At 39.0% G+C, this 18748-nt stretch overlaps 2 protein-coding genes across 9 annotated transcripts in view; one reads left to right on the forward strand and one right to left on the reverse strand.

The window, feature by feature from the left end:
* The window catches only part of vit (vitrin), a 102361-nt gene extending 93127 nt beyond the window's left edge, over positions 1-9234 (forward strand). For all 7 annotated transcript variants that reach the window (XM_062058502.1, XM_062058505.1, XM_062058503.1 and 4 more), the window contains 2 exons: positions 5055-5568; positions 8100-9234. In XM_062058502.1, coding sequence (XP_061914486.1) covers positions 5055-5568; positions 8100-8278 — 693 coding nt within the window. In that variant the 3' untranslated portion in view covers positions 8279-9234. The remainder of the gene's footprint in view (positions 1-5054; positions 5569-8099) is intronic.
* Positions 9235-10637: 1403 nt separating this feature from the next.
* Positions 10638-18748, reverse strand: part of strn (striatin, calmodulin binding protein) — a 64702-nt gene continuing 56591 nt past the window's right edge. For both annotated transcript variants that reach the window (XM_062058510.1, XM_062058509.1), the window contains 2 exons: positions 16760-16948; positions 10638-12034 (listed from right to left, as the gene is read on the reverse strand). In XM_062058510.1, coding sequence (XP_061914494.1) covers positions 11865-12034; positions 16760-16948 — 359 coding nt within the window. In that variant the 3' untranslated portion in view covers positions 10638-11864. The remainder of the gene's footprint in view (positions 12035-16759; positions 16949-18748) is intronic.

Here is an 18748-nt window from a genome sequence, read left to right on the forward strand (position 1 = left end):
AAAACACTCCTACAGACATTACACATTTAGTAAGTATGAATTGTTTTATTTATTTTGTGAAACTTAAAAACTTGGAGTGATGAGTTAAGAATCTTTTTGAGCAGGAATGCTATGGACGGTTCTACTTCCGATTCAAGGCACAAAACCAGAAGTGCATTTTCAACCTGCAAGTACCTGAAGTGAGTGAACTCGTCCAAAAGATGGCGCCATAGCACAAACAATAACACCCCTTTCGGTGTCTCTGTCGGTGTTCTATGAAAAATATTTGTTGAACACAAAACATTATGGCTGTGAGTGAAGAAAAATCCATAAACTAGCCACACCATTTACAAGCTGCAGAGTACAAAGCAGGGGAAAAAAGTTGTGGTTTATAGTCCACAAAATACTGTACTTTGGGCTTGATTTACTAAAGGTTTGCATGTATTAAAATGTGTTCAAACTTAATAGCATAGACAAAGCTGATCTACTGAGCTTACGGTTATATATATATATATATATATATATATATATATATATATATATATATATATATATATATATATATATATATATATACACTACCGTCCAAAAGTTTGGGGTCACATTGAAATGTCCTTATTTTTGAAGGAAAAGCACTGTACATTTCAATGAAGATAACTTTAAACTAGTCTTAACTTCAAAGAAATACACTCTATACATTGCTAATGTGGTAAATGACTATTCTAGCTGCAAATGTATGGTTTTTGGTGCAATGTCTACATAGGTGTATAGAGGCCCATTTCCAGCAACTATCACTCCAGTGCTCTAATGGTACAATGTGTTTGCTCATTGGCTCCGAAGGCTAATTGATTATTAGAAAACCCTTGTGCAATCATGTTCACACATCTGAAAACAGTTTAGCTCGTTACAGAATCTACAAAACTGACCTTCCTTTGAGCAGATTGAGTTTCTGGAGCATCACATTTGTGGGGTCATTTAAACGCTCAAAATGGCCAGAAAAAGAGAACTTTCATCTGAAACTCGACAGTCTATTCTTGTTCTTAGAAATTAAGGCTATTCCACAAAATTGTTTGGGTGACCCCAAACTTTTGAACGGTAGTGTGTGTATATATATATATATATATATATATATATATATATATATATATATATATATATATATATATATATATATATATATATATATATATATATATATATATATATATATATATATATATATATATATATATATATATATATATATATATGGATTGTGAGCAAAATAAGGTCAGTCTTCATGATTGTGCAGAATATATGGTAATTATCAGAATACCCACAATACTAGGGTGACAAAAAGCAAATGTAATTATTTAGTGCATGCAGTGTGATTTATCAGGACTAAAACTGTTCTGTGGCCGCTGTCCAGAAAGGACGCGCAAGCTGGCAGTTGCCCAGAAATAAAGAAAAGAGGTGATCACGCTGCAGCTCTTTCCTATGTTTGATTGTCAATATGTATGAACTGTCAAAACTAAAAACATTTTAGACCTATCGTCTATTCAGCAATATCGTTTTATATTTTTATAGTTGCTGGATGACATAAGGGGCTGATTAAAACAAATTAAATTGATGCGTTTTCTGCTGGCGTTTTTTTTAATGACGTGTAGTTTTTCATTTATATGAAAAAAAAATTATCACACATTTTCTTGCATCTGGATTCCAGCGGACGCTCGTAGTTATTGCCAGCATCTCCCAGCGTGCACCTTCAGTGCACTAAAATGTGTTCCGTTGTCGATGCACTGCAGGACTGCTTCTAAGATGCTAATGAAAAGTGCTACATACAATAGGTGACTGCTGCATGTTTGAAAACATAGCAAAACACCACAGGTAGGAGCATAATAACATTAATGTGCAGTAAATGAGTGCTTCCATGGGGACAGCAGTGTAGTACACACAAAAACGTCATTTAAAAAAGGCGATGTGCACCAGTTATCAATTGTACACGCACTCTTTGTAGATCATACGCAACACGCCCCCTAATAGTACATGCAATTTTAGAGTTTGCACACTCTGTTTTGCGCGTGGTATTTGGATCTTAGTAGATCATGCCCTTTGTGTAATAAAGTACAACATTTGTTTCTCAGTAATTATTATTTATTTTGATTGAATTTACTATAAGAGGTAATAATGGTTTGACTCGTCGACTAATCGGAAAAAAAAAATCACTTTGAAAATAATTGTTAGTGGCACCCCTAATGTCTTTGGTACATGTTTGTCCAATCAGAGTTCAGCATCTATGTGTTGCCATGTCAATGTAATCTGCCCCGGGCATTCAGAGTTAAAGTACCTGCAGAGTGTAAAAACAAGTTGACTTTATATGCTTATTTGTGTATCCTTGTATCCTTTAATCCATTTCCAATTGTATTCACAATACGCAAAGTATGTGAAAATAAAGTGTAAAATGTCACAAAATTCCACAAATTTAGTCAGCCATTATATATATATATTTTTTATTTTTATTTTAATATTCCGCTCTGAACACCTTCGATAATTTCCATAGATTCTACGTCACTAAATTGACACTTCTTCGCTCTGATAATGTCATCAAATAAGTCATAGTGGAAATACGCAAACATTGTAAAGAGATGTGCTGTTTATCATTCACAGTCCTTACGTAAGACAAGAACACATATGCTTGGCTTTGTTTATGCATTCCAAATCATAAATAAATAGCTAACAATTGAGTCAACAGATTGATATGAGTGATATTGTTATTATAAGCGCCAACGCAGACAGACTATTTTAGCCGAGCATTGCTAACAGTCAGCTAATGCTATCTTACGCTGCTATTGTTGACTATAAGCCAGCGGCGGCTTCTGCTTCATCTCAAATTTGCTAAAAGTAAATTCTAGATTATAATTCATGCATCTCTCGCCTGGTAGTAGACAAATGTGGCCATGGACCGACAATGTGGCGAAAAAGATGCTTGTTGCAGCAACTTTTTTGACCCTTCGTGAGAATTGCGATTTATTGCAGCAACTTTTTTGACCCTTCGTGAGAATTGCGATTTATTGCAGCAACTTTTTTGTCCCTTCGTGAGAAATGCGATTTAATCTTTATCTAAACAGAATTATGCGAGCGTCGCGTGGGTCGACATCCCAGCGAGAGTGGAAATATTACAGTAAGTGTTTGTTTTATTATGGTTAGTTTGTATGTTTAGCGCCTCGCGATGCTGCTGATGTTATATTGTTTCAATGAAGCTGCATCCGTTCAGCACTCAGCTTCTAAAACGTATTGCTCATCCTCTTTGTGTTCGGGCTCAAAAATATAAAGTTCTGGATCATAATTTTTCCCAAAGTAATCGTTGTTGCTTTCACAAAGTTTGCATGATTTGTATTGTTGTTGATGGGGAAGGGATCTGTGGTTCCTAACTGTACATCAGGTGATAATGTGACTGGCTAGCTCATTATCTCTCAAAATGGCTTGAAAATCTCCGTGAGATCAATACTATTTTCATCATCTATTTATTTGCATACTTTGGAAGTCTTTTAGTGCCATAAATCAGATATATATGATAAAAGCTTCTATATAGAGGCAACTTGTTTTTCTACTCTACTGGTACTTTAAGAGTGCTGGCTCATGTTGCTTAAACTTAGTTAGTGCCGTTTCTTTAACCAATCACATTTCAGATCCACCTCACTGGGCCAGCTCGCAGGCGGACAATAGTGTCAGCATTTTTCCATCCTCTGATTGCCTGGACAAATAGTTTGTAGCAATATGGAAAGAGGGATGGATTTTTATTCTATAAATATTCCGCATCTATGATGAGTATGGTGTATTTTATGAAAAGTGTGTATGTTTTTGTCATGTCATTATGTAAATATAGTTACATTTGGCTGAACACTAAATTCACTGTGAGTTGAAGCAAGAAGAGTTCCGAGCAGAAATGTAGTTTAGAAGCACAGTCGTCCCTCGTCACATTTTTAACATCTTCTCCATGTTCTGGCCTAATTTAGGCGTTTTTTTATTCATAAAAATTCTAAATGAACCTAAAAAATATCAATACTACACTGGTATTGGCCATTGGATGAGACTGAATTGATTACAGGGCGCTGTTTAGTATTGTGGCCACTGGTTGGCTCAGCCTCAGGCAGCATTACTATATTTGATTAAAGGAGTGTGAAGGTGACTATATGGGTAATGTCACATGTCTGGAGGCCTCTCATAAAGTTAAAAAACATATTGAGAGGGTCGAAAAACACATTTTTAAATGCTCTCCTTACTATTAAAATATACCATTTATAATTAGCAAATCCTATTTCGCTAAAATACATGATGTTATTATGGACCTTCGATCCCTCAGGCGGTACTGCATCAAAAAGTGACATTAGTGTGTAAAGGATATCACCACACGGGCTCAGGAACACTTCAGAAAACCACTGTCAGTAACTACAGTTGGTCGCTACATCTGTAAGTGCAAGTTAAAACTCTCCTATGCAAAGCCAAAGCCATTTATCAACAACACCCAGAAACGCGGCCGGCTTTGCTGGGCCCGAGCTCATCTAAGATGGACTGATGCAAAGTGTAAAAGTGTTCTGTGGTCTGACGAGTCCACATTTAAAATTGTTTTTGGAAACTGTGTCCAAAGAGGAAAAGAACCATCCGGATTGTTCTAGGTGCAAAGTTGAAAAGCCAGCATCTGTGATGGTATGGGGGTGTATTAGTGCCCAAGACATGGGTAACTTACACATCTGTGAAGGCACCATTAATGCTGAAAGGTACATACAGGTTTTGGAGCCAACTTCACTGGTTTTGGGTTTTGTAAAAAAGCCGAAAACATTTTGGTTTAAAGAAGACTATTTTTATTCCCAAGGTTTTGTCGAAAAACCGAACCATAAAACCTTTTTCCCGTAGATCACACACAGGGATAATGGCGTCACACTGTCGTGACTCCACAACACTGTGCTAGTGTGTGGATGGCCACTGTCACACAATGTTTGCTCCTACCATCACTGGGACATATTTTTGGCAATTGGTAGCATGGAAAAGCGAATCCTGTGAAAAAGGAAGTAAGACTAATTTCTGCTCTCTTGCAGGCCGTGTGTCGCACCAACGGCTTCTTCTCCATGCCCGTGTCCAGCTGGTTCGCTCTGAGGAAAGCCGTGCAGCCTCTGGTGAAGCGCGTGTGCGACACCGACCGACTGGTGTGCAGCAAAACCTGCCTCAACGCCAACGACATCGCCTTCGTCATCGACGGCTCCAGCAGCGTGGGCACGGGCAACTTCCGCACCGTGCTGCAGTTCGTGGCCAACATCACGCGGGAGTTCGAGATCTCGGACACGGACACGCGAGTGGGCGCCGTGCAGTACACCTACGAGCAGAGGCTGGAGTTCGCCTTCGGTCAGCACAACAACAAGGCCGAGCTGCTGGACGCCATCAAACGCATCGACTACTGGAGCGGCGGCACCAGCACGGGGGCCGCCATCACGTACGCCGCCCAGCAACTCTTCAGCAAGTCCAAACCCAACAAACGCAAGATAATGATCGTTATCACGGACGGACGCTCCTACGATGACGTCAGAGCACCTGCACTGGCTGTCCAAAGTCAAGGTGAGAGTTGTCTCTCATTTGACACTTTTTACAACACACACATGTATACATACACACACACATACATATACTGTACATACATGTACACATATATATATATATATTTTTATTTTTTTTTTCTTGAGTAAAAATTGGATTTATGGCTCTTTGAAGGGAGCCGTTCAAAACAAACAAACTGGCTTGTTAGTATATTTTGTTAAGTATCATCATTTTTATCAGATTAATTCAAATTTATATTCCACCAATATTCACTGTATAGGTGGAATTATTTTCTAAATATAATTGACTGAATTTAGCTTGTTGTGTACATTCCATTAGGTGGTGCCATATTCTCTTGCTGTGACAATGACATCACTATTTTGTATTGTCCTAAAAAATACTATTAAAAACAAGGGCATGTGGCAGATAAAAGTCCTCGCAAACTCACATTTTGCACCAATATTGGATACAGAAATAAATATACATATAATAATTAAATGTGTATAATGTAGGCGCCTGATTTGGTTAGGCTGAGTCGATTCAGGGGAATTTTATGTTTGGGTTATTATCGCTCAAATTATTATTAAGTAAGTAACTCACCCACAGAGGATGTGAATCTTACAACGACACACGATTTGATTGGATTTCGATTCTTGCGAAGTGATTTAATACGGAATCTGGAACCGATTTTTGCAATATATTATTTGGTGTAAAAAATATACTAAAAATATTGCAAAACAGGTCACATGTCACAAAAGCTTCTCTTGGCTGCTGACATATGATGTGCGGCGATGGACCCAAAAATGTGTCTTTAAAAAAATGTATTATATATATATATTATATTATATTATAGTTTATGTATATATATATATATATATATATATATATATATATATATATATATATATATATATATATATATATATATATATATATATATATATATATATATATATATATACAGTATATATATATATATATATATATATATATATATATATATATATATATATATATATATATATATATATATATAGATGTGTATATATATATATACACATAAACTATAATATATATATATATATATATATATATATATATATATATATATACACACATAAACTATAATATATATATATATACATAATGTATGTTTGTATATATATACATACATATATATACACACATACATTATATATATATAAATATATAATGTGTATATGTATATATATACACCTACTGTATATATAATGTATGTGTGTGTGTATATATATATACAGTATATATATATATATATATATATATATATAGATGTGTATATATATACACATAAACTATAATATATATATATATATATATATATATATATATATATGTATACACACATAAACTATAATATATATATATATATATATATATATATATATATATATATATATATATATATATATATATACATAATGTATGTTTGTATATATATACATACATATATATACACACATACATTATATATATATAAATATATAATGTGTATATGTATATATATACACCTACTGTATATATAATGTATGTGTGTGTGTGTGTGTGTGTATATATATATATATATATATATATATATATATATATATATATATATATATATATATATATATATATATAGTTGAGGTTTCTGTGTTTTATCCGTTATATAGTGCTCAATACCGGGGTAGAGTGGAATATACATTAGGTCAGGAAAAAACACAGGCTAATTCATCCCTACAAGCCTGCGAAACAGACTTGTAGGGATGAAATAGTCTGTGTTTTTTCCTGACCTAACGTGTGTGTATATATGTATAATCAATTTTTGAAAGTTAGGAATGGGATTCCGATGTAAATCGATTTTTTTCAGCACCTCTAGAATTCAGTATTTAGTTCATGTTTATTTGAAGATGCAGTATACTGGTCTGAAATATTTCATTGTTTTGATTTCAAATGGGCACCGTCACTTTAAGGGTCTGTGGGCTGATTGCTGTAGCGATGCCAAGTGTGGATAATGTGGCTTGTTTAGTATAACAGAGTATATCACAGTGTATATTGTTGAGTTGTGTCTTTTGCCTTTGTTGGACGTGGAATATTTTGTGAAGGATTGCTTGCCCCGTTTAAAGGAAATAAGGATTTTTGTGTAATTTTTGTCCTCTGTTCAAATATTTTTATTGGAGAAACCCTACATATGATGTTTATAACACATATACAGTAAACACAACTGGAATAAAAATGTGCACATGATAAACATGAGAATGCGAAACTGTACAATACCCACTAATACCCACTAATATCTCTTTCTTCTCAATATGGCAGTAAATTGGCAGCCATTTTCATACAAACATGTCTCTCAACTGGGAATCGGTTCTCATCGTTCACTTAAAAAAGCCGTTCAAAAGAATTGGCTCGTTCGCGAACATGGCAACTTATAAGGCTTTCTACCAAATAAAAAAATAAGACAGACTGGTTAGAAATTGGCACATGCAGCAAAAGCTACAGACGTCATGGAGTGTGTTTCTAATGTGTTGCAGGCGTGATCGCCTACTCCGTGGGCATCGCCTGGGCGGCCCAGGATGAGTTGGAGTACATCGCCACCGACCCCGACAAGGAGCACTCCTTCTTTGTGGACGAGTTTGACAACCTCTACAAATTTGTGTCCAAGATCACCCAAAACATCTGCCGCGAGTTCAACTCCCAGCCCAGAAACTGAGCGGCAGTTGGTATTACGGAACACTGACTGTAAGTCTACTCTTTCTGCCGGCACATGTGCCACAGAGGCCGCCGCCCCGCTTGTGTTTGAACAAGGAGGGATGTTCATTTACGTGATGATTCCCACAGAAATGATCTTTAAGAATCAGTGTTAGCTCCTAAAAAAATCTAGCAGCGGTGCTGATGAGAAAGAGACTGGACCTCAGTAATGTTTATGTGCTTGTAGTTCTCTTTTGAGTATCCTCTTTTTTTTTTTCTAGATTTGTTTTGTTGTATTTTTTATTTGTATTTTTTTTTTTTTAATTGTATTGTATTTTTATACTTCATTTTTATTAATCCTAATCCCTTTAACGCATGACATTTTGTACCACTCTCTACCCAGCCTTTTATGAACAGTCCGAATGGTTTCTTCCAAATCAAAACAATAATTCAGGTTGCCAGATCCTCCGAGCTTCATCCTATTATGGCAATAACATAATTATGACATGATTGCGATATCTATCCACTATAAGAAGTAGATTTTTAAACGTTTAAATGGACAGATTCACTTTGCTCAGACCTAAAGGAGTATTAAAGGAACATTTTTTTGGGGGGCAAGCTCTAGCTGAAAATAAAATAATGAATAAGCTTGTCGTCATGACGGCAACAAGCAGCGTCGAGCACACAACAGTAGTCTGACTGCACACATAACCGGCAAGTAAACACACAACACTACCGTTAAATGTTTGCACAAAACAAACCACTAAGGGTTAACGACAAACACGCACAAAAAAAAAAACAACCGCTAATAACAAAATGCCTCAAGACTTTCTGGGTACTCAAGTGGCAATTCTTGATCTGCCAGAGCACAAGAAGACGTAGCAGGAGGAATCACTGTTGCAAACTTAGCGTGCATTCTGACACCCTAGTTGACACCCAGCAATGTTAATATTTGGTTACATGTCCCTTGGCAAGTTTCACTGCAATAAGGCGCTTTTGGTAGCCATCCACGAGTTTCTGGTTGAATTTTTGACCACTCCTCTTGACAAAATTGGTGCAGTTCAGCTAAATTTGTTGGTTTTCTGTCATGGACTTGTTTCTTCAGCATTGTCCACACGTTTAAGTCAGGACTTTGGGAAGGCCATTCTAAAACCTTAATTCTAGCCTGATTTAGCCATTCCTTTACCTCTTTTAACACCCAACTGCACCCAAGACCCAACCTCCGGGCTGATGATTTTAGGTTGTCCTGAAGAATTTGGAGGTAATCCTCCTTTTTCATTGTCCCATTTACTCTCTGTAAAGCACCAGTTCCATTGGCAGCAAAACAGGCCCAGAGAATAATACTACCACCACCATGCTTGACGGTAGGGATGGTGTTTTTGGGATTAAAGGCCTCACATTTTCTCCTCCAAACATATTGCTGGGTATTGTGGCCAAACAGCTAAATTTTAGTTTCATCTGACCACAGAACTCTCCTCCAGAAGGTTTTATCTTTGTCCATGTAATGTCAACAAGTCCATGTCAGAAAACCAACAAATTTAGCTGAACTGCACCAATTTTGTCAAGAGGAGTGGTCAAAAATTCAACCGGAATCTTGCCAGAAGCTTGTGGATGGCTACCAAAAGCGCCTTATTGCAGTGAAACTTGCCAAGGGACATGTAACCAAATATTAACATTGCTGTATGTATACTTTTGACCCAGCAGATTTGGTCACATTTACAGTAGACCCATAATAAATTCATAAAAGAACCAAACTTCATGAATGTTTTTTGTGACCAACAAGTATGTGCTCCAATCACTCTATCACAAAAAATAAGGGTTGTAGAAATTATTGGAAACTCAAGACAGCCATGACATTATCTTCTTTACAAGTGTATGTAAACTTTTGACCACGACTGTATATATATATATATATATACAAAAACATATATATATATGTATCCAGTGAAATTCTCTCTCTAAAGTGTACTAGAACTGTACAAGAGATCTTCCTGATTACTGTCCATGATTAGCCAAAGCCAAGCAACTTTTTTGGGGATGTGGTGCCTGCAGAAAGAAATGTTGACATTACGCACACGTGACACCGCTTCAGTTATGCTACTTTTATATCAAGCTCTGTAAAGAAGTCGGCACGTCCTCCCAAACGTCTCCACACGTCAAAGGGACGACGGTTCTTCTATTGCTGTGTCGGCATTCACGAAAGCTCATGCATTTCTTTAACATTGCAGAGTATTTATGATTTCCTCCAAGTCAAGTCATACCTGTACATATTTATTTCAGAACTTTTGCTAACAATGATCTTTTTTTGATGAAAATAAAGACAACGAGACTGAGCTGTGTGAGTGTGTGCGCCGTAAAAAAAAAAAGAAAAAAGAATGACATTATTGTTGATAGTTTACAGCAGGTTTTATTTTGAACATCGCTTTGATTTACAAACCAGTGACTTGAGAAAATGGCTCGTTTGATGCTGCACTCTTCATCAACTTGATTGGTCTCCTCACACTTTACAGTAGGGTTAGAACTTGCAGGAAATGTGTTAGATGCGGTTTGAAAAGAGTCCTAAAGTACTGCACTAAGTTCCTGCTAAACACTAGACTACTGTCACTGTGTGGACATGACACATCACGTTGTAATCAAGCATGTCCACGCAGGTGGGCGGGGGTCTACAAACAGTACAAGCCATTCAATTGGAGCGAGTGCAAACTGGCCCAAAATTAGTTCTTCCTAAAATATCCAACTTGTTCATTGTAATAATATAACCAAAAATGGTTGACTTTAGACACAAATATTTGTACATTGATCTTACTTAAGTGTACAAGAATCTACCAAACAGACAATATAGTGTATCTGCTCTGCGGCACTCCACCAGCTTTGCCTTGAAACGCACAGAACTGATTTTCCAAAGACATTTATCAAAAAGTAGCACTCAAACTCACACTGCACAGTTAATTTTAAGACTGAATATATATTTTGTTTATTATAAGCATTTGTCATTTTACACCCCGATGTTAAGATCAGCAACATTGTGGATTGGTTTCTCTGCCGTCCCCCTCGAAACAAGCTTGTTAAAATAACACCACCGAGGCCTTTTTAAAGCAAAGGCACATTTGTCAACAAGTGTTTTAAAAAGGAAAACAAAGGCAGACCAGCAAGCAGAGTCAGTCAGGGAAGTGCAGGAGAAAACAGCCTAAGGGGGAAAGGCCTGAGGGGTGTGGGCTGAAGTTGGGGAGCAGAAGCCCGGCTTGAAACTTTGTTTTTGCACTCCACACGCCTTCTTTCACGCTTGTCCTGAGTCTCCTGGCTGTGGAGGTGAAGTCTGTAGTTGCTGCAGGGCGCCGTGAGCGCTCACACCCAGGCCTGCCTGGATGCTCGACGGGGGGGGGGCAGGAGGAGGACAGTTCTCCTGGGGTCTGGCCTCCCGGCGCCACCTTCACCTGGTGGGCCCCGCCCTGTTTGCAGCTACATAGTCTGACAGGAAACCAGAGGGCGGTGTGTGGTGGGATTGGACCCGTGCCTGGAGGTCTTTTCCCCTCCTGGGCCTCCATTGGTCCCTGATCGCGGGAGGCTGAGTCGGGGGAGGGGGCTACGGGGAGAGACGCCGCACTGCGTCATACGAACACCTTGGCGAGAGCGTCCGCCCCGGCGCTGGCGATGTAGCATTTGGAGGGATGAAAAGCCACATCGTGAATGGACTCCTCAAACTTCTTTCTGTGAGCCGTGAACTCCTGAATGCAGGTTTTACTCTCCAGGTTCCACAGGCGGATGGAGCAGTCGTGACCTGCAAAGTAGACAACGTGAGCGTCTCAGGGAACAAAACACTTACCTTTTTTCATTTGATCATTTACACCTCTTTTATTCTGCTATTGTACGGACCCATTTTTAAAAGCGGCTAATTACGTGTCTCCATACACAGTGTGGAGAAGCTTCCTTAACCTCTAAAGCAGACCTGGGCAAATTAAGGCCCGGGGGCCACATTGAGCTTTTCAATTTGGAAATTCCCAAATCATTGTTTTAGATCAGGGGTCTCAGACACGCGGCCCGCGGGCCAATTGCAGCCCACACCTTAATATGAAAATGTAATGTTAGTGCGGCCCGCGACTTTTATATGAATGGTGCATGACACCGTCATACTTGCCAACCCTCACGATTTTTCCAGGAGACTCCCGAATTTCAGGGCAACCATTCTCTCGAATGTCTGCCGATTTTCTCACCCAAACAACAATATTAATGACTTTAGCGCCCTCTACAACCTGTACGAACAGTGTGCCAGCCCAGTCACATGTTGTATTTGGCTTCTGTACACACACGTAAGTGACTGCAAGACATACTTGATCAACAGCCACACAGGTCACACTGAGGGTGGCCGTAAAAACAAGTTTAACACTGTTACAAATATGCGCCACACTGTGAACCCACACCAAACAAGAATGACAAACACATTTCGGTAGAAAATCCGCACTGTAACACAACATAAACACAACAGAACAAATACCCAGAACACCATGCAGCCCTAACTCTTCCGGGCTACAATATACACCCCCGCTACCACCAAACCCCGCTCCCCAACCCTTCCCCCCACACATCAACCCCCCCCCCCAGGTGTTGGTTGAGGTGGGCGGGGTTTGGTGGTAGCGGGGGTGTATATTGTAGCCCGGAAGAGTTAGGGCTGCAAGGTGTTCTGGGCATTTGTTCTGTTGTGTTTATGTTGTCTTACGGTGCGGATGTTCTCCCGAAATGTGTTTGTCATTCTTGTTTGGTGTGGGTTCACAGTGTGGCGCATATTTGTAACAGTGATAAAGTTGTTTATACGTCCACCCTCAGTGTGACCTGTATGGCTGTTGATCAAGTATGTCTTGCATTCACGTACGTGTCTGCAGAAGCCTCATACAACATGTGACTGGGCCAGCACGCTGTTTGTATGGTGAAAAAGCGGACGCGATGACATGTTGTAGAGGACGTTAAAGGCAGTGCTATCACGGCACGCCCTTAATATTGTTGTCCGGGTGAAAATCGGGACAAATTCGAGAGAATGGTTGCCCCGGGGAGATTGTCGGGAGATTGTCGGGGGGGGCACTGAAATTCGGTAGTCTCCCGGAAAAATCGGGAGTGTTGGCAAGTATGTTGCTAAGGCCGGATAGCCATTCAAAGAAGGTGAATTCATTAAAAAGTGCATGTTAGATTTTTTTAAGAAATATTTTCTTGCGGCCCAGCCTCACCCAGTTTCTGCATCCAGTGGCCCCCAGGTAAATTGAGTTTGAGACCCCTGTTTTAGATCTTTAAGATGGAAAGTGTAGCTGCCATTATGATCTACAGTGATGTTTTCAAATGACCGTAAGTCTTGAACTATACAAAGTATTCCAATGGTTGGAATCTGCGCTTTTGCATGATATACTAGTTACTATGGTAATCTAATTAGTTACTATGGTAATCTAAGTCACAGCAGCTCAGACCAGGCACCAAGCAGTGTGGGTGGGGAGCGTTTCCACAGAGTGTTTCCAGAGCGTCCAGCCTGAAATGTGGGTTTCAGGTTCAGACGCGTAAGGAGATTTTTACAACAAAGTTGTAAAATTTAGTGACATATCAGATATATCAGATTGTAGGTGGGTTTTCTTTTTACCCTTCGCGTTCATATTTTGCTGTGTTTGTTGTATTTTTGTTGCGTATCGCTTGATTGCAAAATATGTCGATCGAGAAGGGGTGTGACGTTCATATCTTGTCAATATTCAGTGTTTTATCGCTCATAGTTAAAATTGTAAATCCCACGTTTTTAATTTTCATGTACATTCTGGGTGTCTAATTCAGTAAAAAAAACGTAAAATTCCATTCCCTTTTTTAAGGCGGTTTGTTATAACGTTTTTAGCATTCAATCAGACATTATTGTGAAGTTTTGTATTAGTGTCCCTAAAAATAGATATTCCGGCCCCCAGACATTTTTTTCTCATAATTTGGCCCCCGAGTCAAAATAATTGCCCAGGCCTGCTTTAAAGGCTTAGTGACCACATGCGTGGACAGCACCTTTTGGCTCCTATTTACAAAATTGTGTACACTACTGAATTGGGGTCTTATGCCGACATATGGACACTTATACTGCCATCTGGTGGAGTCAGAAGAGTATAACATACAATGGAATTTGGAAAAAAAAGTGTAAAAATACAAATTTGCATGTCACTACACATGAAGTACACGTTTGTGTACTTATGGACTAAGTACATCCTATAAAAAGATGATTTTTAGTTTTTATTCTAATTAGGGTCCAATAAGCCCAAATAGCAAAGAGAAATACAAAAATCATGTAAACAAACAGCTTGGGCCTTAAGAGGTTAAGCTAATAACAGTCACCTCAACTGCGGTAAATAAACTAAATTTCTAAGCATCTTAGTTATCATTATCAAGTAGCTTTATCACTGGAGGACGAGGCTAAACATGTTACACCCCGAAAGCGCAAGCCAGGCATGCTAATTGCTAAGCTAACCGCTAAACTAGTTTTAAACACCAAGAAATAGGTGCTTGGTAAAGTTTAAGAAGTGTACGTAAGCAGCTATTAACGGGAAATGAACAAGTAGCTTAATAAGAGTCCAGAGAGAAAATAAACAACAACTTATGGGGTATCAAATTGTCACAGTCAGTATACGACATGTAAAAGAAGGGTGGATGGATCCATACATTAGTGGTGTCTCTACCAAGGATACCAGTATATGATTGATACTTAAGTGATGAAGTCCATATTCTTATTTTTGTTCATGTTCACAAACTCGGAGTATAAGACACAAGAGGGTAGAAATTACAGGATTTAAAAGAGTAGTAGATGGCAGTTTTGTTTAGTTATTGTTTTCTAATCGGCTTTGTTTTGCTCAAACAATTGTATGTAATCAAATCAAATAAAGACAGGTTTAAAAATGGTGTTAATACTGTTCAACTGTCAATAGCACGCATCATAAATAAATGGAAACATTTACAGTTCCAACATGTGATTGATATCGGTATTGATGTTGATATCTGCCAATCTCACTCATGGATGATCGGTATCGGAATCGGCAGCATAGAACCTTGATGGGAACATCCCTACTGACATCTACACTGCATACTGGGCTGGAACCCTCACTTCCCACAGGTGTCAATAAATAATTATGAAATGTTGCTCCTTCTTCTAACTGCAAATACAAAGTAAAACAACATTTCATACATTAGCTGCTTTCCTTTTTTTTCCCCAGCATTTTTATTTTATCTCTAATCTGGCATTTTGTTATACATATTTTGTACTAACCTGAATAAAACTTTTTTTTTTGTCAAAAAAAAAAAGTTAAAGTAACAATGATTGTCACACACACATTAGGTGTGGTGAAATGTGTCCTCTGCATTTGACCCATCCCCCTGGGAGGTGAGGGGAGCAGTGGGCAGCAGCGGTGCCGTGCCCAAGAATCATTTTTGGTGATTTAACCCCCAATTCCAACCCTTGATGCTGAGTGCCAAGCAGGGAGGTAATGGGTCCTATTTTTATAGTCTTTGGTATGACTCTGCCAGGGTTTGAACTCACAACCTACCGATCTCAGGGCGGACACTCTAACCACTAGGCCACTGAGTAGGTAAAAAAAGACAAGTTATACTGTCAGAATCAGAATGAGAATCAGATGTTTTACTCCAACTTGACTTGGTAGACTGAGCTCTCTTTGTCCAATGTAAGATATTCGCTGTCAAGAGATGCAAACCACCAGGTAGTGTTGAGTGCTCCAAGTCAGAGCTTTTAGTCGTGTCACTCACACACTGGAACGTATTTCAGAGCTTTTCCTTCATGTCACTCACACTCCAGAATGTATTTCAGAGCTTTTTGTCATGTTGCTCACACACCAGAACTTATCTCAGTGCTTTTCTTCATGTCACTTATACGCCAGAACTTATTCCAGAGCTTTTTTTCATGTCATTCACACGCCAGAACTTATCTTAGAGATTTCCGTCATGTCGCTCACACACCAGAACTTATCTCAAAGCTTTTCTTCATGTCACTTACACGCCAGAATGTATTTCAGAGCTTTCCGTCATGTCGCTCACACACCAGAACTTATCTCAGAGCTTTTCTTCATGTCACTCGCACACCAGAACTTATTTTAGAACTTTGCTTCATGTCACTCACACAACAAAAAACACTTCAGAGCTTTTCTCTGTCACTCACACACCAGTACTTATTTCACTAATCTTTTTGTTTGTCTTTATATTCCCATCCTCGACAAAAAGGGTCATGTTGTACTCAGTGGTCATTACGGCGTTGCAGTAATTACACATTATTTACAATATTTTAACCCAGCATAATTATTTGTTTAATTTGTGGAAAAACTGATGCAAATAAATGTAGTATTATGCCTTTACAAATATAGGATTTTGTGCACGGCATCAAACTAAAGACCGTTTGTCCTCTTTTGCCCTTCTTGTGTGGTTAAATGAAAGTTTTGAGTGTGTGTGTGTCACCAGAGTGAGAATACTTCTGTTAATCGCAGGTTAAGACACTTACTGCCCGACATGAGATAGAGTCCATTTGGGTCCACAGCTAAGCTGGTGACTGCATCCAGGTGGGCCACCATGGAGTGGATGAGTTTGCCAGTGTTATTGTCAAAGAACTTGATGTGTCGGTCCTCCTGTGCGGTGATGGTGACGGGGAGTGTGGGATGGCTGAGGATCTTGTTGATGTGACTGGGAGGACCTAGTTGACAGCAGAAGGGTTTATTAGCCAAAGAACAAACAACTGATGTAGAAACTAACAACTAGGGATGGTTTATGAAAAAATCCTGACACGGTTTGGAGTGTGTGTGTATATATTTTTCCTTTGTGTTACTAATCAGAGCAAAGCGTGTATGTTTAGTTTTAAATGTATGCGTGTGCATTCTGAGGCCAAGTAGAGCAATGTGATTTCTGCGGACACAATCACGTTATTGCCCAATAAAAACGTACTCGACTGGCAAACGCGGAATATCACGGAAATTGACATAAATGTGACTGAAATGCTGTCATCTTGAGGAAAAGGAACAGTTGTCTTGGGAAATCACGTGTCCAGGATCGCTCATTCGTCTCAGAAATGGTCAACCATCTTCTCCACGAAGTCCACAGGTTGCGAACAATCTCCAAGCAATGCTAGCCAACACAACTCATACGCTCACGACACATCGCATCTGCTAGTGTTGTTGTGGACCACACCACCAATAAATCTCAATGTGCAGACAGGACGGCAGCCCTAAAGAACAGCAGCACACTTCCAACCTTCACAACTACAGTTCTGTGTGCAACATTCGGTCTGACTGCGCTAAAATAAAAGTTTCCAAATAAAATACTTTGCATAAGCATTTTGTACATTAGACTAGGTTCACACTGCAGGGTCAGATGTCCAATTCAGATTTTTGGGGTTAAATCCGATCTTTTTAGTGGCCGTTGACATTGCAAAAAATAGAAGTGATTTTTCATGTGAATGCAATCTGACCTACATGCGAACATGACGTCAAGACGTTGAACGCACTGCCATGTTTACGGAAGTAAACATGGCTTCTACGGTCTCAGTCATACTTGCCAACCTTGAGACCTCCGAATTCGGGAGATTGGGGGGGGCTCGGGGGAGGGGGCGGGCCGACGTTAAGAGGGAGGAGTATATTTATAGCTAGAATTCACTGAAATTAAAGTATTTCTTAAATTGTATTTATATATATAGTACAGTAAACAGTAATGAAAACACAGTTGTTCTACTAACTGTACTGTACTTGCTGATTACTTAAAAAATATAACACTTAATTTTCACTATTTGAGTAGCCTTTGTTCTGCCATTTGAGTACTGGCGAGCGATCTCTGAATCCGGGAACATATCCCTCACGGATTTGTTGAAAACATCCGCAAATGAGAACATAATGTTGCTTGCAAGGTGGCCCATAATACTGCGTTTCCGCCGCCTTGTGGATGTTGTGTGTCAGTGTATTAACGTGCCGGCTGGAATAAACACACGCTGACAAAAATAGCTCCGTGCCTGCCTACTTTATGGGTTATAGATAAACCTATGGATAACGGAGACATATATAATAGTCTCCTTTTCAGGTGAGAGAGGACGCTAAAGGCAGTGCCTTTAAGGCACGCCCCCAATATAGTTGTCTGGCTGGAAATCAGGAGATTTTCGGGAGAATGGTTGTCCCGGGAGATTTTCGCTGGAGGCACTGAAATTCAGGAGTCTCCCAGAAAATTCGGGAGGGTTGGCAAGTATGGTCTCAGAACTGGTGCATTTGTGGCAATTTCAAGGATTTTGTGCACTCAAACTCATCATTTTCTGACCCAGATTATAGCGTGTAGAAGATTAAGAAGAATGAGGACAAGTATTTTGGATCTCGCAGTTTTACGGGATATTTTGCTTCGATGTCTGCTTGAAGAGCGCTTCTGTGGGCGAGCAGTAGGAGACAGGGATGATAAAACTTTCACGTAAGTTCCTAAAACATTGTTTTCACCTGTTTTATGCTCCGTCAACTATATA

The sequence above is a fragment of the Entelurus aequoreus genome, linkage group LG09 (assembly GCF_033978785.1).
Source record: "Entelurus aequoreus isolate RoL-2023_Sb linkage group LG09, RoL_Eaeq_v1.1, whole genome shotgun sequence".
Taxonomy (NCBI): domain Eukaryota; kingdom Metazoa; phylum Chordata; class Actinopteri; order Syngnathiformes; family Syngnathidae; genus Entelurus; species Entelurus aequoreus.